Genomic DNA, 23,830 nt, shown 5'->3' with positions numbered 1-23,830 from the left:
TCTCCCCTATACCCACTCCCCTACCCCCATCTCCCCTCATCCTCCCCCACTCCTGACCCTCCCCTCAACCTCTCCCCAACCCCCTCACCTTCTTCAACCCTTCACCCCACCCCCATCCTCCCCACACACCCTCCTCCAACCCCACCCCCACCTAACTCACCCTCCACCTCTTGCCCCCAACCCCCTCACACCTTCATCATCCCCCCTGCCACCCATACCCTCCTGCCCTCTGTGCCAACACACTCCCACCCATCCCCAACACTGCCTGCCCTTGGTTTTCTCCACCTTGTCAACCCTCAGGTCAGATAATCCCCTCCTATCTGCATGTCACTAGAACAGGGTGTCACAGCTTCGAACCTCGGGTGTGGGGAGTGGGGGGAAGTTGGGCGGAGACTAGGAGGAACTACTTCTCCTGGGGGGAGTGAATCTGTGGGATTCTCTGCCTCGCTGCATGACACAGTTCAATCGAGTTTTGCAATTGGGGAATTGAGGGTCATGGAAACATCGGCTCGAATGGTGGGCGGCCTTGAATGGTGGGCGGCCTCGAATGGTGGGCGGCCTCGATGGGCCAAGTGGCCGACTCCAGCTCTTGACAGGAGTGGGAGGGGGGGGAGAGAGTGAGGGACAGGGGAGGAGGACAGGCCAACAGGTAGGGGGTCACAGGTGGGAGGGGAGGAGGAAAAAGCTGATGCTGAGGGCAGCTCTTTGATAGGAGAGGGAAGGGGGAGCAGGAGGAAAGGAGACAGGGGGGGGCTTCAGCCCATGGGTCTGCACTGAACAGGATGACCGCTCCAATGGATATCTCTCCACCCCATTCACCCTATCTACGCCTGTCATCTCCCTCCCCAGATCTCTTCCCCACTCCCCTTCCAACCCCATTCCCCTTCCCCTCACCCATCCCCTCCCTCTCTTCTCCCACCCTTTTCTTCCCTCCACCTTCCCACTCCCTTCTGCCCCCTCCCCCTCTCTCCTTCCCTTCCCTCCCTCTTTTCTCCCACCCTTTTCTTCCCTCCACCTCCCCACTCCCTTCTGCCCCCTCCCCTCTCTCCTTCCCTTCCCCCCCCCCCCACCACCTCACCTGCAGCCTTTTCCTCGGAGTTGATCCCAGATGAGGGTATTCAGCTCCTTCTTCACAAGGTCCAGGAATGGTTCGGTTGAGCCCGATGTGTCCAGCAGGATGCAGACTCTCTGCTCCAGGATGGTCCCAAACCAGCGCCTGCTCCCTGCCCAGCACATAATGGCGTAACCTGTTGGCACTGTACGGACACTGAGCCCAGCCAGGCTCCACCAGCCTCAATGAATCAGGTCCCTTTGCTTGGACCACTCCCTGTCAATCATATCGCTTCCGTGTCCAGGGGAGAGGGGCATGAGGGGAGGGGTCAGCTGGGGTCATGATGAAACCTCCATTGACTCCATCTCTGCTTCCCTTATCGGGTTGGGGGGGGGGGTGTGCTTGGTTGGAAGGGGCATTGGTGGTGGTTGGGGGGCAGGACTCACACACTTCCCCTACCCCAAATGTTCAGCTCAGACCACCGGGCAAATCCCCTCCCCTCCATCTCCACTTCCTGCTGCCCTGGGAGAGCAGCCAACATCAGAAAGGACCATCTCGCCCCAGTCACTCCCTCCCCCCTCCCCCCACTGGTCAGAGATATAGGAGTCTGAACACTGACCAGTCTCAAGGACAGTGCTCTCCCTGCTGGTATCAGACCCCTGAACTGTCCTCTCATTTGTAAAACGTGCTGCCTCTCGCACGTGATGTACGAGTCGACTTGATTGAGTAGCACGCAAAACGAGGTTTCTCACTGTGTCTTGCCACACGTGACAATGAACATTTCAGTATTTTGGTGTGTGGGGGTGGGGGGTAGAGGTCATGGGATCAGTGGTTCACAGCTGAACCTCCCCAGGCCCCTTGTACCCTGGCCACGTTCCAACCTGTACCACCTCAGATGGACAACTGTGAATGAACATCTGTGTTCTCTTCTGACTCTATATTGTCTTTTTCATTCCATTAAGTATTTAATTGGTGGTTGTTTTACAGTTCCTTGTCTGGAAGGATTTCAGTTGTATGTCTGCAAAGTCTCATTCTTCCCAATGGCCTCTCATTTCTTCCTAGCCTCTCGTGTCCTCTGGGCCCTTGTGCCTCTCTGGTCCCTCCGTCTGGGCCAAACCTTGCCTTTCCTGAAACGTGCCTAATGTCTCCGTGGGGTTGGGGGGGGGGAACCAGTGCCTATTTCTCTCTGTGATATCCAGCTTAGTCCAGGTCTCTCTCCTCAAGTCCTGCTCAAGATTCTGGGGGGGGGTGCCTGGGGATCTGGTCGCTGGGGTGAAACGACAGGTGACCTGGGCTTCTGGGCTGGGCCTGCACTCTAATGAGCCAGGGCCTGGGCAGGAGGCCACCTAATGGCTGGCTTCAGATGAACTATGTTCTTCGGTCTCCTCTGGGGCCTCCAGGACCACCTCGGCTCCTCTCATTCACCTGTGCCATGCTCTACTCAAATCGCATTGCAATTCTCATTGCATCAACATTGACCCATCCACCAAGAGTCAGTGAAAGCTTTGTTCTGCGTGCTATCCAGGCAAGTTAACCCATGCGCAGGTACAAAGAGAAAACAGGAGTGCAGATCAAAGTTCAGTGAAAACAGTGCAAGGCACGGTTAGGAAAATGCTGTTACAGAATTAGCAACCTGGATTCGAATCCATGCTGTCTGTAAGGTGTCTTTACTCTGGGTGCTCTGGTTTCCTCCCACTTTTTAAAACATACTGGAGTGAGTTGTAGGTTAATAGGGTGTAAATGAGCATCAAGGACACATGGGCTGAAAGGCCTGTTACAGTGCTGTATGTCTAAATTATTCCTAAAAATTAAAAAGCACACAATGAGGTCGGGTTTGAGATGGAGAAATAGACCTTCACAAATCACAGGAACATGAAAGGGATGGAGAAAGATCTCTCAGCTGCAAGCGGAAGAGTGTTAGTTCGATTGGACAATATGGTCAGCACAGACACAATGACCGAAGGGCCTGTTCCGGTGCTGAACTGTCTGTACTGTGGGGCCGGTGCTGTAATGTCTGGCGCCCTAATGAGAGGTTCGATCAAGATTCTGACAACAGCAAGAAAGAAACTCCTTGAATCTGGGGGTTTGTGTTTTTATACATGGGCCCCTTCTGCTCGATGGGAGAGTGTGACGAGGATGGGAAAGGTTTGCTTTGCCAGAGTGTGTGTATGTGTTAAGAGGGTTGATGGAGGGGTGGGGGTGTGTGTGATGGCCTGAGCTGTGTACACAGGGCAGTGATGCATCAACAGGGACGCAATGAATGTCCAGGGAGCCCCTGCAGAGTCGAGACAATGGTGGGCATTTTTGACCCTCATGTTGAAATGGTTGGACCTGGGCAGGTTGTGAGTGAGATGAACATGAAGCTTTCCGCCATTTCCACCTGGGTATCCTATTCACGACCCCCAGCCTGGCCCACTCCAACCTTATTGCAGTTCCAACCCATTGAGATCTCCTCCTGCCTCTCTCTGCAGGGACACTGCCTGAACAGTGGAGTCCATACCTGACAGGAGCCATTGCAGCCGACCCAAGTACCGGCGTTTCACCTGCTCCAGCTGCCCGATATAGTGGTCCAGTTCATCCGGCTGTAGGTACAGGTGGCGGAGCTCGCCCTGAAACCAAAGGACCAGCACATGACCAAGAGGGGTCCCAGCCACACCTCCCTCCAAGGACCCAGCCCTTCCCCTCACCCACCCCCCCCCCCCCCCCGACCAATGTCCATCCTCCGCCTCCTCCATTACCAGGATGGGACCAAACTCATCCTGAACTGACATCCTCTGTTGTTGCCCTGGGAAATCGATCTTATCGGTTTATTGCTTCATTTATTTTAATTCAATTAGCTTTATTATAGATTTTCATTATGTTCCTGTTCAGCTGCAGAAAGAGTTTTGATGTTACTTGGCAATAAACTGATAATACTGGATATCAAAGATTTCACTTCTTGAACTTTGTCTGGGTGTATTTTATGGATTTTGAGCTGCTGATCACGAAAATCACCTGAAAATTTTCCTATCACACTGTTTTTTAGATAAAACTGATATTTGTGATTTCCTGTCCTATTTTAAGTCTGCTTCAAGCAGACAAAACCGTAAAGTGCAACATGTCGTTGAAAATCCATTCTCTGCATTTGCACTTGGACGTCTTCCCTGCTAATCTTGGTGCCGTCAGTGACGAACACGGTGAAAGGTTTCATCAAGACATTGCGCCTGTGGAAAAGCGGGATCAGGGCAACTGAAATCCATCAGTGCTGGCCGACTATTGTTGGACACTGACACAAGAGGCATCAGATGCCAAGTACAAACGAAAATCAGCGACATGACATTTTTAGGTCAGTTGAACTAACGTAATGAGTCAGCGTCATTATACGATTACACAGGCTGAATTCAAAGTGAATTGAATGTTTCTCCAACTTCCAATGTGATACAGGGAATCTGAAATGATCTTTGTGTTCAGCTTGAAGTTGCTTATCATAATCCCCAATGTTTTTTCAGGAAGTACAGCAGGATCCTGCTCAGAGCCACCCCATCGTGGCTTGGGTGTCTGGTTGGGGGATATCCAAGGAGGGGACAGCTCACAGCTTCGCTCACCTTGATCTGCACCGTGGGGAAGTGCGAGCAGTACTTGGCAGCCACTGCTGGGCACCTGTTCCGCCCCGACCACCTCCTCTGGCTGCAGTGCCGTCCCCGCACCAGCCTGTGTAGGTTCAGCCCCAGTTTCGTCACACTCAGCTTCCGTAACCACTGACGAAAGAAAGTGGGGAGTAGTTTTCATCAATGACCATGGGATGAGAAACACGGTGACTTGGCTCAGCAGAAGGTCAGGTTTATGTGTGTATGTCAGTGTGTGTACATGTGCATGTTTGAGTGCACGTGAATGTTATCACATGTATGTGCAGCATCCTACTGAGTAGATTTATGTGCCTGTACATGTATGGTTGTGTACACATCTGTCTGGTCTTCTATGTACACAAGGCATGTATGTCAATGTATGTGTCTGTGGGTGTTTGTCTGTGTTGGTGTGCTGTCCACATGAGTGTGAGTGTAAGTATGCATCTGAGGCTGGGACAGAGATCGTGGTAAGGGCATGGAGGGTCACAGTGAGGGGATGGGGGGTCACGGTGAGGGGATGGGGGGTCACGGTGAGGGGATGGGGGGTCACGGTGAGGGGATGGGGGGTCACGGTGAGGGGATGGGGGGTCACGGTGAGGGGATGGGGGGTCACAATGACACAGAATCATTGCCCTCAGGAATTCTGCGGACAGGATGCGGATGACCGGGGTGGGGGGGGTGGGACAGAAGGCAGACGGGTGAATACCTCAGCAGTCGAGCAAATCTGCTCCTCTTTCGGCAGCGACACGGTGGGAATTTCTGTCCGCCGTCTCCTTGCCCACAGCTGAGTCTGATACACGGCACCTTCCCAACAGAGACAGGAACGGCTCATACTCGAGTCCCCTCAGTCACCCTCAACCCACCCAGCCATCAATCGCTGGTGTCTTAAGAACTGTCCCAGGGCAGAATGTGCACCATGCTGGTGAACTTTAAGGCCAGCCACGGAAGGGGAGGAGTGCCACAGGGGAATGTGGGATTACTGGATGGACCTAACCGCTCACTGGAAGAGAGCACGCACATTCACATTTATTGCGTGATCAGTGGAGATGTCGCTGCAGTTGTCTCGGAGGGACTGCATTGGGAGTCCAGCACATGGCTTTACTCTCTCTGACTCAGGAGCACCAGTTCACCAGACCAGAATGGGGGCTTCTCTGTGTGGAGAGAGAGATGAAGCAAGCTGAAACCCCCACCTGCAGTCCCCAAGGTCAGAGGGAGGGAATACGGAATCATTGTATGTAGGAAGGATGTACTGGTGAGACCTCGTGTGGAGAACTGTGTGCAGATTTGGACACCATATTTGAGAAAAGACGTGCTGGTATTTGAGAGGGTTCAGAGAAGATTTACTAGAATGATACCAGGAATGAAAGAGTTATGAATGACTGTCAGCTCTTGGAGTGCAAGAAGGATGAAGGGGGGAAGGGGGGGACCTCAGAGGCATTTTGAACGCTGAAAGGCCTGGACAGAGTAGATGTGGCAAAGATGTTTCCCATGGTGGGTGAATCCAGGACAAGAGGGAACCAAAGGCCCTCAATTTAAAACAGAGGCACGGAAACATTTCTGTTGTCAGGGGGTGACTTGTTGCCACAGGCAGCTGTGGAAGTGAGGCCATTCGGTGTATTTAAGGTAGAGATTGATAGGTATTTGATTAGATAGGGCATCAAGGGTTATGGAAAGAAGGCCGGGGAGTGGGGCCGAGTGGGAGGATGAACCAGCTTATGATTTGAATGGTGGAGCAGACTCGATGGGTTGAATTTCATAGTTTGATTTTAGATTGAAAAAAGTGAACTCTCCATTCACTTCCAGGGATGTTCACGACAAGGAAAGCTTGATTATTTTGATATTGAATTAAATTGTTTGTTGTCATATATACTGAAAAACAGTGCAATGCTGTGTTTAGTGAGCTAGCCAGGTAAGTCAACCCATCCTTGGGCACAACATCTGAGAGGGAGAAATTTAAAGGAGATGTAAAGCAAAGCGTTTTACACGGAGAGTGGTGGGGGTGAGGAACGAGTCACTCGCAGAGAGTGGTGGGGGTGTGGAATGAGCTGTCAGCTGAAGTGGTGAATACGGGCTCAGTTTTAACATTTAAGAAACATTTGGACATGAATAGGAGAAGTATGGAGGGACATGGACTGGGCAGAATAAAACCAGCACAGATGAGAAGGGCTGAAGGGCCTGTTTTTGTGCTGTAGTATTCTATAGTTAGACGATAAGAACCAAAGATAGGTGGTTAATAAATATTCACTGTTACCATAGTGCCAGATAAAATATGCGACTTTGCAATAGTGCAGACGGTCCATCTGAGGTGTGGGAGCTGTCCTTGATTAGTGTAACAGGAAGGTTCAAGAGCATAATAACTGTTGGAAAGAAACTGTTCTTGAGCAAGAGGGGCTGGACTTCACGCATCTGTATCTTCTGCCCGAAGGGAGCAGTGAGAAGAGATTGTGACCAGGGTGGTGGGGGTCCTTTACAATGTTGGCTGCCTGTTGCTGCCAGTACAGGAAGACACCATACAGGGCAGTCAGCAGAGATGTGATGGGTGAAGGGCCTGTCTCCACACCATAAAATTCTATGGGACGGTCAGCAGACTTTATGGGCCAAAGGACCTGTCTCCATGCAGAAATGTGATGGGTAAAGGGCCATGCTCATAGCTGGACTCACCCACTTTAATCCCCTCATCCGTGTAAAATGCCGGTCTCACCAGCTGGCGCTTCCTCCGGCGGCCTGTGGAGGGATGGGTCCGCGCTGTGGCAGGATGGGCTAGCAAAGAAACACAGGGTTAGCTGGGATGGGTAGAGGGGAAGCAGAGAGGTGGGCAGTATGAGGTTGGGGAAGGTGGGGGTGAGGGAAGAGGCAGTGGGGAGAGGGAGAGAGAGAAGGGGGAAGGAGAGAGAGAGAGGGGTAGACAGGAGCAGAGAGTGGGAGAGAGGTAGAGACCACACAGGCTGCTGTAGACTGGCTCATGGGAACCAGGTATTGGAGCCAGGATTCGAGAGGGTGTTGAGGGCAAGAAGGGCTCCTGAAGGGTTTCAGACGCTGAAGGCTTCTTGATCTTGTGGGAGGTTCGGATCTGAAGCTCGGGTTGGCCGATGTGTCGAACAGGAGTCTGTACGGCTGCAGGAGGCGCTGGAGGGAAATCCACGGACACTCGGTGACTCTGAATGGATTCTCTTTTGCTTCTCTTTCTCCTATAGTTAGAGGTGCCAGGCTCTGCTCAAGGCAACTCTTCGTTTTCCTTACGGCAGGGTAACGTTGGAGATGATCACGTAGATTACATTTTTCACGTTTTATTATGTGGCAATAAAAGGAGCCTTGAGTTGGGCAGCACTAACATGGCGGGGGGGGGGGATAAGCTGAATTCACTTGGAGGGGAATGGGTTACACTTAACTGGAGAGGGGTGGGTTGCACTTACCTGGAGGGGGGGCTGGTGACCCAATGCAGGGGTGCCGGGTCAAAGCTTTCAGTGCTGGGCCCCACTCTTCACCTCCATCCTCCCGTGCTCGCTGCAACGGTAAAGGAAGATCGCATTATTCCCTCACCTTCCCAGCTCCGCACCGCCTCTGCTTCCTGGGGCTCATCGTGTGTGGAGTACTCACTGGCAGAGGGAACTGCTCCAGGCAGAGGGTATAGCCGAGAAACAGGCCCTTTGGCCCACTGAGTCTGTACTGACTACATGATCCCACTCACCTGCATTAAAATTCCAACCCCTCCGTGTGCTCCTCATCCAGGTACCCGTCCAGATGCCTCTGAACCTGTGTTCCTGCTCCACCACCGCAGTTCCACAGCAACTCACTCAAATCCCCTCTGAATCTCCCTCTCTCCAACTCAGGCCCTCTAGTTTTAGATTTCCCTCCACCCCACCCATGGGAACCCATCACTGGTCAACTATCCTGTGTCTCCCTCACATATCACCTCTCCAACTCCCTCACTCCAGACAAAACACACCCAGCCTTTGCAATCTCTCTTTGTAAACCCAATCCAGACAACATCCTTGTGTGGGGAACGATGCTGACCCATCACAGCACTCAAGGTCAGACGTAAAGTGAAGCTCCCTCCGCACCGTCCCATCACACACTCCCAGATCTGTGTTGTTGATGATTTGGTGGTGATGGTGGCTACATCGTGACAGCTGGGGTGTTAGTGTGGGAGCCCCAAGCAGAATTGGTGGTGATCTGTCAGACGTGATGTGTGTGTGGTCTCACCATTCTGGCTGCCGTCAGTGCTGTGGGTTTTGGAGGGAGAAGCCTGGGAGGACGGGACATCTCCTGCGTCAGCAATGCCGGTACACTGTCAGCTGCTAGCAGATGTTCTGGAGACAGAGCCCCCGAACGGCGGTGGAGGGAGTCCAGCAAGGCAGCACACTGAAGGAACAGGCTACAGTCAGTAACCACCGCCTGTCACAAACCCTGCACCCCAGCACGCCTGGCATCCACACATGGACCCTCAATGCACGGACAGACCCTCAACACATGGACTTTCAACGCGCGGCAGGCCCCTCACCACACGGACAGGTGTGCAAGCATGTTTTCCAGGGAACCATCGTGCCAACATACCTTCTTGGAATAATTTGCTGCTTTCTCCACCTCAGCCAACAGGAGCTGAATGTCGTCACTTTCGATAATATCTGGGGCAGAACAGATAAACCACAGTGAGCTGATCTCCCTGCCCGGGAGCAACGGACTTCAGCTGGGTTGGTCCAGACTGCCTGCACTGTGCTCCCCAGCCCGTCAGTCGAGTCAGTCCCACAGGGGTAGACACAGACATGGTGGACGGCAGGAACCCTCACAATGGGTAACTGCCACAATCAAGGATCAAGGGGATGATCTCCCACCCACCTTCTCCAGCAATCCCAATGTTCCACATCAGAGATCACCCCAGAGTACATGCCAGCACGCTTAGCTTAGCGCATCATTATTACAGCGACAGATATCCGTTGCTGTCTGTAAGGAGTTTACATGTTCTCTGTGGGTTTCCTCTGGGGGCTCTAGTTTCCTCCCACCCTTCAAAAGGTACCGGGGGGTTGTAGGTTAATTGGAGTATTTGAGTGGCTGGCATGGGCTCGTGGGCCGAAAGGGCCTGTTATTGTGCTGGACGTCCAAATTAAATTAAATAACCCCCCACACATCCCGATCCCCAGGTAAGCTCTCAGAACCTCGCATCCTCCACTCCTGTCTGGAGGCCTGTGGCCTGTAGAGTGCCACATGATTGGTGCCGGCTCCTATGTTAATTATTTGAACTCGAGTGCAGTTGGCAGGTTAGTATGTTTAGGGTTGACACCAAAGTAAGTGGTGCAGTGGACCATGACGAAGGAGGTCTAAGGGTACAACATGATTTAGACCAAGTGGTTCTCAACCATTTTTCCACTCACATATCATCACAGGCATCCAACTGCACTTCCTGAGAAGACAACCTTCTAAAGGAGCGCTATCAAGAGTGTCCTGGCCAACTGCATCACAGTGTGGGTACAGTTGCTGCAGAGAAATGGATCAGAGATCAATCCACAGGACCATAAGAGTGGCAGAGAGGAGAGAGGATCACTAGTCTCCCACCCCACCCCCCCCCACGATGTGATCTACTGGGATCATTGTCTGAAGAGGGTGCACAAAATAATTGAGGACCCCTTCCACCCCACACAAAGGATCTTTCAGCTGCTCCCATTGGGGGAAGAGATACAGGAGGATCAGAGCCAGCACCACCAGGCTGAGGAACAGCTTCTTCCCACGGGTAGTGAGAACGCTGAACGACCAAAGGAACTGCTCACACTGACCATCCAAGACTCTCATATTAATGAAGCAACATTTATTTATTTATTTGTATAGATGAAATACTGTCCTGCATATGTATATCTGTCTGACTGTGTGTTATGTCTGGTTGTGTGTTTTGCACCAAGGACCGGAGAACACTGTTCCGTCAGGTTGTACTTGACCTGATTTCGATGAACTGGGCCAAGGAATAGCAGATGGAATTTTACACGGGTGAGTGTGAAGAGTTGAACTTAGGGAGGTTAAACCAGGGCAGAGTGAATAGCACGGCCCGGGGAAGTGAGGTAGGACAGAGAGATGCCAGGGTACAGGTATATAGTTCCCTTAAAATAGGGACACGAGTGTGCAGAGCAGAGAAGACACTTGTCTCCGTTGGACAGGGCACCGAGTGCAGGAGCAGTGACGTCATGTTACAGCTGTACAGGACTAACTACATGGTGAACACACTGAAATGCTGGAGGAACTCAACGTATCCTTCAAGAAGGGCTCAGGCCCGAAACGTTGGCGATAGATCTTTGTCTCCCATAGATGCTGAAAAGAGTGGCTGAGTTGCTCCAGATTTTGATGTGTTTACCACAATCACAGCGTCTGTAGCCTCTACCCCAACACAGTGACCACTCGGAGTATTGTGTGCAGTTCTGGGCTCCCAGCTAAAAGAGAGTTAAGGTAAAAACACACCACACTGGTGAAACTCAGCAGGTCAAAGAATGGACTTTATATAGCAAAGATAAAGAATCAGCATCAGAGGGTAACTAAGAGAGGGGAAAATTAAGTATGAGAGGAAATTAGCAAATAACATAATGGAGGATAGCAAAAGCTTTTTTAAATATGTGAAGAGGAAGAAATTGGGTCAGTCTAAAATTGGTCCATTAAGAATGGAAAAGGGTGGAATTATTACCGGAAACAAGGAGATGGCTGAGGAATTTAACAAATACTTTGCATCGGTCTTCACCAAGGAGGATATAGGTTTTGGTCAGTTAGGGGGTAGTGGTCATGCGGTATCAAGAGACTTGGGGAACTTTCCTGGGGAAGTAGGGGATCTAATGGATATCCGGATCTAGAAGCAGGAGGTTGTGAATAAATTGTTGGGACTGAGGGCTGATAAATCCCCAGGGCCTGATGGGCTGCATCCCAGAAGTTGCTATGGAAATTGTGGAGGCACTGGTCGACATTTTCCAAAGTTCCATAGATTCGGGGGAGGTCCCTGAGGATTGGAGAGTGGCTGATGTGGTGCCGATTTTTAAGAAGGGAGGGAGGGAGAAAACGGGAAATTATAGACCGGTCAGCCTGACGTCAGTGGTGGGGAAGATATTGGAATCTATCATAAAAGGAGTAATAGCAGAACACTTAGGCAGAAATAATAGTATAAGGGCTAGTCTGCATGGATTCCTTCAGGGCAAGTCATGCTTGACTAATCTTCTGGAATTTTTCGAGGATGTGACAAAGAGGGTAGACTTGGGAGAGCCAGTGGATGTGGTGTATTTGGACTTCCAGAAGGCCTTTGATAAGGAACCGCACGGGAGACTAGTGGGCAAGATCAGGGAGCATGGAATTGGAGGTAAGGTGCTGACATGGATAGGAAATTGGTTAAGAAATAGGAAACAAAGGGTTGGAGTAAGCGGGTCTTTTTCAGGATGGCAGGATGTGACGAGTGGAGTGCCGCAGGGATTAGTATTGGGTCCTCAGTTGTTTGTAATTTATGTAAATGCTTTGGATGAGGGGATTATTAATAACATGAGCAAATTTGCAGACGACACTAAACTGGGTGGTGGTGTGGGGTGTGAGGAAGATGTCAGGAAAATGCAGAGGAACTTGGACAGGTTGGGGGTGTGGGCAGCTAAATGGAAGATGACGTTCAATGTGAGCAAATGTGAGGTTATCCATTTTGGGGGCAATAATAGGAGACGAGCTAGGGAGTGGGGAGGTGCAAATGGATCTGGGTGTACTTGTTCACCGGTCACTGAAGGCTAACATGCAGGTTCAGAAAGCTGTGAAGAAGGCAAATGGCATGTTGGGTTTCATAAAGAGGGGATTGGAGTATAGGAACAGAGACGCCCTTCTGCAGTTGTACAGGGCCCTGGTGAGACCCCACCTGGAATATTGCATCCAGTACTGGTCTCCAATTTTGAGGAAGGACATACTGGCTATAGTGGGTGCGCAGCACAGATTTACAAGGTTAGTTCCAGGGATGGCGGGGTTGACATATGCTGAAAGGCTAGAAAAACTGGACTTGTATCCGATGGAGTTTAGAAGGATGAGGGGGGACAATATTGAGGTATATAAAATCATCAGGGGGATAGACAAGGTGAAGTCGGATTACTTGTTCCCAATGATGGGGGAGACGAGGACTAGAGGGCATAGTTTAAGAATACAGGGTAGGCCCTTTAGGACGGAGATGAGAAAACATTTTTTTACCCAGAGAAGTGTGAATCTGTGGAATGCTCTGCCACAGAGGGTGGTAGAGGCAGATTCGCTGATTATGTTCAAAAGAGAGTTAGATAAGACTCTAGTGGGCAAAGGAGTTAAGGGTTATGGGGATAAGGCTGGAAAGGGGTACTGATGGTAGTGATCAGCCATGATCTGTAAAATAGTGGTGCTGGCTCGACAGGCCGAAGGGCCTACTCCAGCTCCTATTGTCTATTGTCTATAGAATCAGTGTTCCAGACTTGAGCCCTTCATCAACCTTTGGAGGAGGGTTAAGATTAAAAGGGTGCAGAAAATACTTAGAGACTGGAGGGCTTCAGACATAACGAGAGGCTGGATGAGCTGGGATTGTAATCCTTGGAGGGTGAGGGGATGACCTTACAAAATCATCTTGGATAAGGTGGATGACCATGGTCTTTTTCCCCAGGGTAGAGGTGTGATACTAGAGGGCACAGGTTTGAGGCAAGGACAGGGAAAGATTTACAAGGGTCCAGAGGGGCATGTTTTCACCCAGAGGACGGTGGGGTGAGTGGAACGAGCTGCCGGGGGAAGTGGGCGGACAGTTACAACGTTTCAAAGGTGTTAGTTGTAGGCACAGAGGAATGAGGGAGATGGGGCAAACGCAGACAGAGGGGAACAGCTCAGGTCGGCATGGACACCTTGCGCTGAAGGGTCTGTTCCTGCGCTGTGAACTGCGCTGGTGGTAGGGAGGTGAGCATGTGACATGTGGCCGCAGCCTAGGTATGCGTATGAACATAGCCCCAGCCTGGGTCTGCCTGCAAATGTGTCCCCTGTCTGGGTCTGCTTGTGAACACAGCCCCACCTGGGTCAGTGTGTGAAAACACAGCCCCCTCCTGGGCCTGCATATGTACATGTCCCCTGCCTGGGTCCATGGCTGATCTCCAAGGTGACCTCGCTCTCTGGTGTCCAGCCTCAGACCTGCACTACTCACCTGAGTCCTGGAACCAGTGGAACCTCCCACGAGCTGCCCGTGCCAGTTCCCGCATCGCGTCCGCCGTCTCCCTCGGGGAGGCATAACGCGGGACTGGGTTCCTGTCCAGGCCGCAGTCAGTGGTGAGCAGGCAGACATGAAGGTGGAGATCGCTGCCCCCACACATCTCGGCAACGTAGCTGGTGACAGAATCCTGAGGCAGCAAGGAGGCATAGTTCAGTGACTGCAAGAGCATCAGGGGTCATTTAGCCCATCATAGAGGCCATTCAGCCCTTTGGGGGGGCCATACAGCATATCAAGGGAGTCCTTTCAGCCCATTAGTGGGGAGACCATTCAGCCCATCAACAGAGGCCATTCAACCCATCAGGGCAGTCAGCCCATTGAGAGAAGCTATTTAGTCCATCACAGGGCAATCAGTTCATCAGGATGCTTTTCAGCCCATGAGGGGCTATTCAGCCCACTGGGAACAGTCAGCCCATCGAGAAAGGCCATTCAGCCCACTGGAGACAGTCAGCCCATCTGGGAAGGCCATCCAGTCCATCAATAGCTGTTCTACCCATCAGATGAGACTATTCAGCCCATCAAGAGACACATCACCCCATCGGAAGAGGGGACACTATTCAGTCCTCTGAGAGAATGTTCAGCCCATCAGGGCAATCATCCAATCGAGGGAAGAAATTCAGCCCCTCGATAGAGGCTATTCAGCCCATCAAGGCCAAACAGTCCATTGGGGAGGATATTCAGCCTATCAGGGCAGTCAGCCCATCAGAGAGACCATTCAGCCCATTGAAGGGAGGCAGGCAAGGGACAGGGAGACCATTCAACGCAACGGCTCTCCCCGCTACTTTGAGCCATGTCACCCTCCCAGCCAGAGGAAGTGTCTCACACCTTACCCGCTTGACATCACAGGGTTCAGTGCAGCCACCCCTCATGCCCCCTCCCCTTCTCCCACACCCCCCCACTGCCTCAGACATGCAGCCCACATGCCTCACCCCCAGTTGCACTCTCTTCACCCCACCCCACCGCCCCCAATTGGAAGAGGATTCACAAGCGTGAGATCATCCAGCCTCAGACTGAACGGGTCTTGAATGATCCCCACATCAGTAAAACAATGATGCCTTTGCTCCATCCCAACTGATCTCTGCACTCCTGTACTTCAAGTTTAAATTGAAATTTAGACATCGAGCACAGTAACCGGCCATTTCGGCCCACGACCTTGTGCTGCCCAATTATCCAACCCCACTGTACATTTTGGAGGGAGTGAGGAAACTGGAGCCCCCAGGGAAAACCCATGCACCATGAGGAGAACATACAAGCTCCTCCCAAACAGCGTGGGATTTGAACCCTGGTCCCGATCACTGGTGCTGTAACAGTGTTGCATTAATGCTAACCGTGCCATGTATGAGATGTCTAAATGGTCTGCTCTCAAAACAACCAACATTTAACTTGCGACAAGTAACTTAAATTAACATTCTGGTGAATTGTTTCTGCCCCTTTTCCAGCTCAGTACTCTTTGTCCTCCTGGCTGACCCAATGTGGTCTCCCCAACATTTCATACAGATGTAACGTGACTCCTAACCAGCACACTCCGTGCCCTGGGATTTTCCCCTGCCCTATTCAAACCGGTTAAACGATGTCCCAGTGGAGAACCCATCTCAGTCCAAACTCACTGCTTGACTGCCACTCTCTGACTTTATTTTGGGTTTACAGCATCTGCAGGTTGCAGCCCTACCGTGGTTTGGTCAGACATGCCAGTAGTGAGGAGATAGAGCCCGCAGGATCCCCGCAGAGTGATGGCGCCCATCTCCAGCACTACCCTCAGAACGGCCAGCAAGTTCCGGCTGCCTTCACACCGCTGAGCTAGGCACCATCTGGGAGCGGGACAGAGAAAGGAGGGGGGGGGTTTTAGCACTGGGACAGAAGCAGGAGGGTCCGATGGGGAAAGGGTCTGGGAGGAGCCCCAAGAGAGGGCTGAAGTTACAGGCGCTAGAGCAACTCACCTCCAGGCAGCCTGCAGGTTGGAGGGGGTCACGGGGACCAAGGTGGGCTGGTAGCGTCGGACCTCAGAGCCAAACCTTGACAGGGGGAAGTGCGACATATGGTTAAAGTCCCAGCAAGAATGGTGATACACCCAGGCTCACCACACTGGCTGTGGGTGATCGTCAGCAACCCATGGGGTCTGGTGTAAGAGAGAAGGGGGGCAGGAGAGAGGGGAGGTGAGGGGGTGAGAGGGGATGGGAGTGACAGAGGGGGGAAAAGGTTGATGGGGAGTTAGGGGGTGAAAGAGGGGGTGGGGGTTGATTGGGAGGGGGTGAGAGAGGGGGAAATGGAGAAGGAAAAGGGAGAAAGAGAAGGGAGGTGAGGAGTGAGGGGGTAGGGTGAGAAAGGGGATGGGGAGTTAAGGGGTGAGGGGGAAGAGTGGGAATGGAAAAGGAGGGGAGAGGGAGGGAAAAGGAGGGGAGAGGGAGGGAAAAGGAGAAGGGGTGAGGGGATGAGGGGAAGTGGTGGAAGAGGGAATGGGAAAGGGGAGGGAGGGGAGAGAGGAAGTGGCAGAGGGAGGGGTAGACAGCAGATGTGGTGAAAGGAATGGGAGGGGGAGGAAAGCTGAGAGAAGGGTAGGAGCAGTGGGCTCTAAAGTGGGTGGGCTCTGCGAGGAGGGTGGATTCGTGGCATAAAGGGGATGGATTCTGTGGGCGGAGAGGTGGAAGAGGGTCACTCACGCTAGGACGTTGAAGCTCTCCTTGTCAGCCAGCTGTTGTTCCAGCAACATCCGCAGGGCATGTTGCAGACGGACGAGGTTCTGGGAGTTGTCGAGCGAGAGGTCCAACACTACCATCACCCTGCAGTGGTACATATCACAGTGACGTCGTCACACAGCACCCGACCCACCCTCCGGTACCATGGGGAACCAGGGTCAGCACCTTAGGGTCAGCACCTTAGGGTCATCGTGGTTAGCACCCCAGGATAACTGGGATCAGCATCCCAAGGTCCCCACCCTAGGGTCATTGGGGTCAGCATCCAGGATCACGTCCTCAGGTCACCACCTCAGGGTCACTAAGATCACGTCCCAGGGTCATGGGGTTAAGCACTGACCTCTTTTCACAAAGGGTACCCCATATCCTCCTGCCTCTTGTGGACAACCATTGGATTCTGTGTTCAAACCTCCTCACAGCTCGAGCCAGGCACCTCTGGGGCAAGCATAGAGTCAGTGGTAAGTTGGGGAGTGTCAGAATGAGGGGGGGGGGGAAGGAAGTGACCGGAGAGGTGAAGGAGCAGAGGGGTGAGAAAGATTGGGGAGGGGTGGGGTGAGGGGAGGGTCTCATCTGATTCTCGTAGACCTGGGGAGGGTGAGGGTGGTCTCACCTGATACTTGTAGAGCTGGGGAGGGTCCACGTGCAGATTCCTCACCGTCCTATCATGCCACTCCATCTGCATCATGGCTCTCTGAGATCCAGACACAGCCGTTAACCTCCTGCCTCACCCGTTAATGTCCCCTCCCTGTTAATGTCCACCATCCCATTCACCCACCCGTTAACGTCCACCTCTCCATTCACCCCACCCGTCAACCCCTCCCCGTCAACCCCTCCCCGTTCACCCACCCGTCAACCCCTCCCCGTTCACCCACCCGTCAACCCCTCCCCGTTCACCCACCCGTCAACCCCTCCCCGTTCACCCACCCGTCAACCCCTCCCCGTTCACCCACCCGTCAACCCCTCCCCGTTCACCCACCCGTCAACCCCTCCCCGTTCACCCACCCGTCAACCCCTCCCCGTTCACCCACCCGTCAACCCCTCCCCGTTCACCCACCCGTCAACCCCTCCCCGTTCACCCACCCGTCAACCCCTCCCCGTTCACCCACCCGTCAACCCCTCCCCGTTCACCCACCCGTTAACGCAGGGGCATTCTGGAAGGTGCTGGAAGGTTGGGCCTACCTGGTGCAGGGTAGAGGTCACGGTCTTGTTAAGGACGGCAACGAAGCCCTCCCGGGGGGCGAAGGCGTTTGGGGCCAAGAACTGGTACAGCCCCAACCTCCGGGCTGCAGGGCAGAGAGGGTCAGTGCACAGCAGGATCCCACACAAGCATGGGGGGGGGCGAGGTAGGGATCATGAGAAGAATGTGGGGAGGTCACCAAGGTTTTATAGTGGTTACTAGGTAGGGTTATAAGGGGAAGGGTCTTGAGGGCGGCAGCGAGGAGACCCAAGTCAGGAGGGTCAGAGGTCACAGAGAGGGTCAGTCAGTGGGATGGGAGACACATGAAGGGTTACAGGTCATGATGAGGTTTACAGGTCGCAGAGAGGGTCATGGGGAGAGTCACAGGTCATGGGCAGGGCCAGTCAGCAGGAGTCATGGGTAGGGACAGAGGCCGTAGCAGGGTCATGGGAGGGTCAGAGGTCATGCCAGGATCCATCAGGGAGGAAGGCGGCGACGGGAGCTGGGAATCCTCAGCACCTCTCAGTCCGTTCTCTTTCAGCCACTGCTCTGAAGTTCTGGGGAGGAAGCTGGGGGTCTCGATAGACAGTGGACCCTCGTGGTTGGGTGACCGGGGTAGCAACTGAGCAGGTGGCATTCCAGCAATTTCCATTGACACCTGGTCCCAACAGAGAAAAGGGTCAAACATTCCTCACCCTGTATCCTATCCGCACCCCCCCACAACCCCTGTCCCCCTCTCATTCATCCTGGGTTTACGAGCCTGACCCCATACGGATCTACACTTCCCCACAACCCCTGTCCCCCTCTCATTCATCCTGGGTTTACGAGCCTGACCCCATACGGATCTACACTTCCCCACAACCCCTCTCCCCCTAACCCCCATCCTGGGTTCATGAACCCTGACCACATACACACCCACACTCACTCCCCCACAACCCCCCTCCCCTTCACCCTGGGTTTATGACTCTAACCCTATACCCATCCACACTCCTCCACAATCCCCCTCCCCTTCACCCCGGGTTCACAAACCCTGACCCCCACTCCATCTCAGACAGAGACCCTCCACTCTCCTGCTTTGAATGCAGAATCAGGGAGGTTGTTCCAGATTTGTGTAATGCCTTGGTGTGACCACTCCTAAATATTTAAAAGGTTTAAATTTAGACATACAACACAGTAACAGGCCCATGAACCATGCTGCCCAATTACACCCAATTAACCTGCTCTCCCAGTACATTTTGAAGGGCAGGAGGAAACCAGAGACCCCGGGGGAAAACCCACACAAACACGGGGGGATCATACAAATTCCTTACAGACAGCACAGGGTTCAAATCCTGGTCACTGGTGCTGTATCAGTGTCACACTAACCACCCCACCAAATTCTGACGGAACTGGACCGTTTCAAAGCAGAAAGAATGTTCTGGATGTCAGAGAAGTCAGGACAATGGGTCACGGTCTCAGAAGGTGGGGAAAGCAATTTTGTACTGAGATGAGGAGAACCATCTTCACTTGAAGAGCTGTGAACGTGGGGAACTCCCTGGCACAGAACGCTGTGATCCAACTGGTGAAGGGGGTTGGTCACGTGATCAGCTACAGTCATGTTGAGAGGTGGAACAGGACAGAAGAACAGAGTGGTCTTCTGCTCCCTGCCCCGAGAGTGGAGTGACCAGGATAGTTCAGTTCTCTAGGAAGCAGAGGGATGGTATCTGTGCATAGACTGATGCCTGGAATGGCAGGAGACACACAGACCCAAGCTTGTGTTGGGTGGTGATGCAGGCCCAAAAGGCCAAATGGCTTCCTCATCCTCTCCAGCCCATGTTCCTCACACCACCCCCTCTCCCCACCCCTCCCCAATTCCTGGCTTCCTCACCTTTTCCAGAAGGTTCTGCACAGCGTCTCCGACCAGCCCCTGCCTCAGCTCTGCCGTTCTCTCCAACACGTCGGCCGCACGCTGCATCTCTCCAGCCAAGGCATCAAGGTCACTGCCCCAACAGGCCTGTGGGAGGAGACTGGTCACTACACTGACCTATGATCCTGAGGCTTGCTGGAGGGGACTGGCCACTACCATGACCCTTCACCCCTCATTCCGTTGGTTGGGAACTATCACTACACTAACCCCGACCCCAAGGCCTGTGGGATGGGAATGGTTACTATGTTACCCCTTCCCTCACCAAAAAAAGCCAGAAGGGACTGGTCACTATGTGACCCCTCACTCCTCACCCCCAACCTGAGGCCAGCCGGACAGGACCAGTTACTACCCTGACACCCACCCCAAGGCCTGTTGGACCTCTCCCCCACACCTCTCCTCCTATGGAGGCTGCCTGACTTATCCCAGGTCTCCAGGAGGGTATCTAGTTGCCGAGGTACCCATTGGCCTGGAAATGCCCTTGGCAACAGCTTCGGAAGTGGGGATTGGAAGCATGTGGAAAGGATGTGGAAAGCACGAGTACCTGAGTCTGGCTGCTGTAGCAGTGGTAGGACCCTCCTGTGGTCTCTGCCAGGGATCGCAGCAACTCCTGGGGACAGGGAAGGATAGTCACCATTAACCAGAGCTGCTGTTAACAAGTCACCATTAACTAGAGTTGCCGTTAACCATCGCCACTGTTAATCAGAGGCACAATTAAACAGCCACTGTTAACTAGTCTCTGTTAACCAGTCACCATTAACCTTTCACCCTTAACCCATGCCCTCTGGTTTGTATCTCATTGCCCCCTCAGTGGAAAAAGCTGATCTATATTTACTCTGTCTATCTCCCTCAATTTTAAATCCCTCTATCAAATCTCCCCTCATTCTACAGCCCAGGGAATAAAGCCCTAACCTGTTTAACCTTTCCCTGTAACCCAGTTCCTGAAGTCCAGGCAACATCCTAGAAAATCTTCTCTGCACTCTTCTATCTTACAGATATCTTTCCTGTAGTTCAGTGACCACAATACTCCAAATTACATCCCAACTCCTATGGAGGCCAATATGGAAGAAGTTCTTACAACCCTATCCACCTGTGACGCCACTTTTCCAGGTCCCTCTGTTCTACTGCATTCCTCAGTGACCGACTGTTCACCATGTACCTCCTTTCCTGGTTTGTCCTTCCAAACTGCAACACCTCACACTTGTCTGCATTAACCTCCATCTGCCATTTTTCAGCCCATTTTTCCAGCTGGTCTAGATCCCTCTGCAAGCTTTGAAAGCCTTCCTCACCATCCACAGCACCGCCAATCTTTGCTCTATAAAGGACACTGTTCGACCTGCTGAGTTTCTCCAGCATCGTGGGCACTTGGTGACATGTGAACACTGAAAGATCCACATGTTGATTTGGCCCCATCTCCCAGTGGATTCCTTCTGCAGATGTTCCTTGGCTCATTGGTGGAGGGAAAGCCCGGGTGGTGGGGGTGGGGTGTACAGGTTCCCACTCCCACCCCATCACCCCAGAGAGCCCAGGGTTTACCCTCCCGCTCTGATAGCTGCGCGTCAGTGCCCTCACCTGGGTCATGTGACTGCTGAGGTCGTAAGCGACAGCTTGGATGGGCAGCTGCCTTCCCAGCAGGCACTGCTGCATGTAGTCCCACAGAATCTCGGTAGGCTGGTCTGGGCTGCAAGAGAGGAGCTGCATTTGTATGGCGCCTTTCGCATCCTTTCATGTTCCTTTTCCTAAAGCTGTCGACCGTCGGTGGGCTGGATTGGATGTGGAAAGCTAAGAGGGGAGGGAGGGGCAGTGGGCAGCAGGTGATGCCACTGCCTCACAGCCCCAGAGACCCCGGTTCGACCTTGACCTGGCACGGTCAGTGTGGAGTTTGCACATCCTACCTGTGACTCCATGGGTTCCCCCGGGTGCTCCAGTTTTCTCCCACGTTCCAAAGACATACAGAATCGGGGGATTAAATTAAAGTACATGGAAATGCTGGAGGAACACAGCCGGTCTTTACAGCAACTATAAACAGCCAAGATATGTCGCTGATGTTTCGGGGCTGAGCCCTTCTTCGGGGAGTGAGCCCCCAGAAGCAGGAATTCAGACAGCCCTGGCTGGGGGAGGAACCCAGACCAACAACAGGTGTTCATTGGATAAGATAAGGGGAGAGGTTAGAATTTATCATGTCTGTGAAAAAGGAGACAGGTCTGGTTTTTAGACAGGCCATGTAACGGCACCATCAACAAAATTTGCCACTACTCGGCCAGTCTAAAAAGGGAAGTTCAGGAATTTTGAGTTAATTCCTGCCCCATGATTTATCCTGCAGGATCCCGACTACTTTTCGGGGGAAGCCTGGAGTCTAAACTGCACCACAAAGCTCACCTTGTGAATCCAACGCCCAGCTGATGACTCAGGCCATGTTGCTCCACAAAAAAGCCCCGAGACTAACGCACAAAGGAACTTAAGGGATGGAGTGTAAACCACCACAAGGTGAGCAATTATGTTAATAGATGTTAAATTTTTCTGTCATTACTGTCTAAAAAAAAACACTAGGGGAGAGACAGAGATGGGGGAAGGTGCTGGGGGAAGAAGTGGGGTTTGGGGATGGGGGGGGGTTAATCAAAAGCCAGAGAAGTTGCTGTTGATGCCACCCAGTTGGAGGATGAGGTGTTGTTCCTCCAATATTTGGGAGGTTTCAGTTTAGCTGTACCCACAGCTCCTCTCTCATCAACAATTCAGGCCTCAAACAGTCCTTTCAAGTGAAGCCACACTTCATTTGTGAGTCTGAATGAGTTATGTACTGCATCTGGTCCTCCCTTTGTAGCATTTTCTACACTGGAGTGACTGGGAGATTGTTTTGCCAAGTCCGTGCGAGTTATCTTCTGCATCCGGAGCTCCCTTTGTGGCCTTCTCTACATCGGGAGACGGCGCAGACTGGGAGATTACTTCACTGAGCACCTTTGCTCAGTGTCTGGGACCTCCCAGTGTCCAACTTCAATGCTGCACCCACTCCCATACTCATGTCTGTCCATAGCCTTGTGTACTATCCCACCAAGATAACCCATAAACTGAGGAACAACGCTTGATTTTCCATCTCTCCAACTGGATGGCATTAACATTCACTTCTCTGCTCACCTGCTCTCCCCCATCCTTGTCTTCTTTCCTTCAACTCTCATCTCCCTTCCCTCTCCATTCACGGAGCCATCCCTTCTCCCCATTTGCTGATGTGCCCTTCCTACCTTATCCACCCATTACCTCCTGCCTGTTGGTCTGTACTCCTCCCCACCAACACATTTTGTTCAGACGCCAGCTGACGTTTTGCTTGAACCTTGATAAAGGCTGAAGGCCGAAGCGTTGATTCTGTGTCTTTATCTTTGCTACATAAAGACAAATGTTTGACCTGCTGAGTTTCTCCAGCGTCGTGTTTTCACTCTCCTGACAACTCTAGCCTTCAATTCTTGGTGAAATCTTTTTGCTCCCTTTCCAGCTCAATTAATCCAGAAGAGGCAGATCGTGCAAACACCACAGAGACAGTTCACCTACCACACCTGGGTCTTTGGGGCAGAGGCCCTTTCCACTACAAGTCTGTGTCAAAAATGCAGCAGTTTTTGCTTAGCAAGATCCCATCAGTACTGGTAACAGAAGATGGATTTAGCAATGGTTGGTTCAGTTAGGAATGGGGCCTACTCCTCCATCCTCGGACCTGACATGACAGTTTCCTGGCCAACGAGTGATCCGCTCCCACCTCTCATGGTGCAGCACTCCCCAGGTCTCAGCCTGACCATGCACTCTCCTGGCTGGAGTGGGACTCAAACCAGGGTCGGTAACAATCAGAACCTTCCAGAATCAAGAAGGCATGGCCAGGTATCTCCTCACCACGTCCCCAGGATGATCAGCAGCGAGTCCAGGTGTCTCACTCTCAACACTCTATTCAGAGCCTTCAGCAGGTTGCAGCTTCCACTGGGCGGGAGAGCCTGAACCCACTCGTGGGCTTCATCTAGCCTGCAAAGTACAGGGCAGGTGTGAGACTGGCAAGGTATCAGCTCTGATATATCAGCCACAATGCATCTTAGATAATGTATCCATGATAACACTGAACAATGAACATTTTGCTTCCTGATCACTTTTGGGTGTATTTTATGGATTTTGGGCTGCTGATCGTGAAAATCACCTTAAAAAATTCTTGTCACAGACCATTTTTTAGA

General features: G+C 52.4%; 1 protein-coding gene across 1 annotated transcript in view; it reads right to left on the bottom strand.

The window, feature by feature from the left end:
* Positions 1–23,627, bottom strand: part of LOC138751214 (von Willebrand factor A domain-containing protein 3A-like) — a gene marked incomplete at its 5' end in the record, with an annotated part of 29,995 nt that extends 6,368 nt beyond the window's left edge. Inside the window, 20 exons of the mRNA XM_069913255.1 lie at positions 1,079–1,223; positions 3,552–3,660; positions 4,636–4,788; positions 5,363–5,460; positions 7,318–7,416; positions 8,070–8,160; positions 8,860–9,018; positions 9,211–9,281; positions 13,796–13,988; positions 15,528–15,666; positions 15,796–15,870; positions 16,516–16,635; positions 16,889–16,983; positions 17,159–17,239; positions 17,728–17,831; positions 18,245–18,383; positions 19,593–19,718; positions 20,173–20,238; positions 21,201–21,309; positions 23,502–23,627. Of these exons, the coding sequence (XP_069769356.1) occupies positions 1,079–1,223; positions 3,552–3,660; positions 4,636–4,788; positions 5,363–5,460; positions 7,318–7,416; positions 8,070–8,160; positions 8,860–9,018; positions 9,211–9,281; positions 13,796–13,988; positions 15,528–15,666; positions 15,796–15,870; positions 16,516–16,635; positions 16,889–16,983; positions 17,159–17,239; positions 17,728–17,831; positions 18,245–18,383; positions 19,593–19,718; positions 20,173–20,238; positions 21,201–21,309; positions 23,502–23,627 (2,298 nt within the window). The remainder of the gene's footprint in view (positions 1–1,078; positions 1,224–3,551; positions 3,661–4,635; positions 4,789–5,362; positions 5,461–7,317; positions 7,417–8,069; positions 8,161–8,859; positions 9,019–9,210; positions 9,282–13,795; positions 13,989–15,527; positions 15,667–15,795; positions 15,871–16,515; positions 16,636–16,888; positions 16,984–17,158; positions 17,240–17,727; positions 17,832–18,244; positions 18,384–19,592; positions 19,719–20,172; positions 20,239–21,200; positions 21,310–23,501) is intronic.
* Between the last annotated feature and the right edge of the window lie 203 nt (positions 23,628–23,830).

This window comes from Narcine bancroftii, unplaced genomic scaffold (genome assembly GCF_036971445.1).
Source record: "Narcine bancroftii isolate sNarBan1 unplaced genomic scaffold, sNarBan1.hap1 Scaffold_835, whole genome shotgun sequence".
In the NCBI taxonomy this organism is placed as follows: Eukaryota; Metazoa; Chordata; class Chondrichthyes; order Torpediniformes; family Narcinidae; genus Narcine; species Narcine bancroftii.
This window is presented reverse-complemented; position numbering and strand designations above follow the sequence as displayed.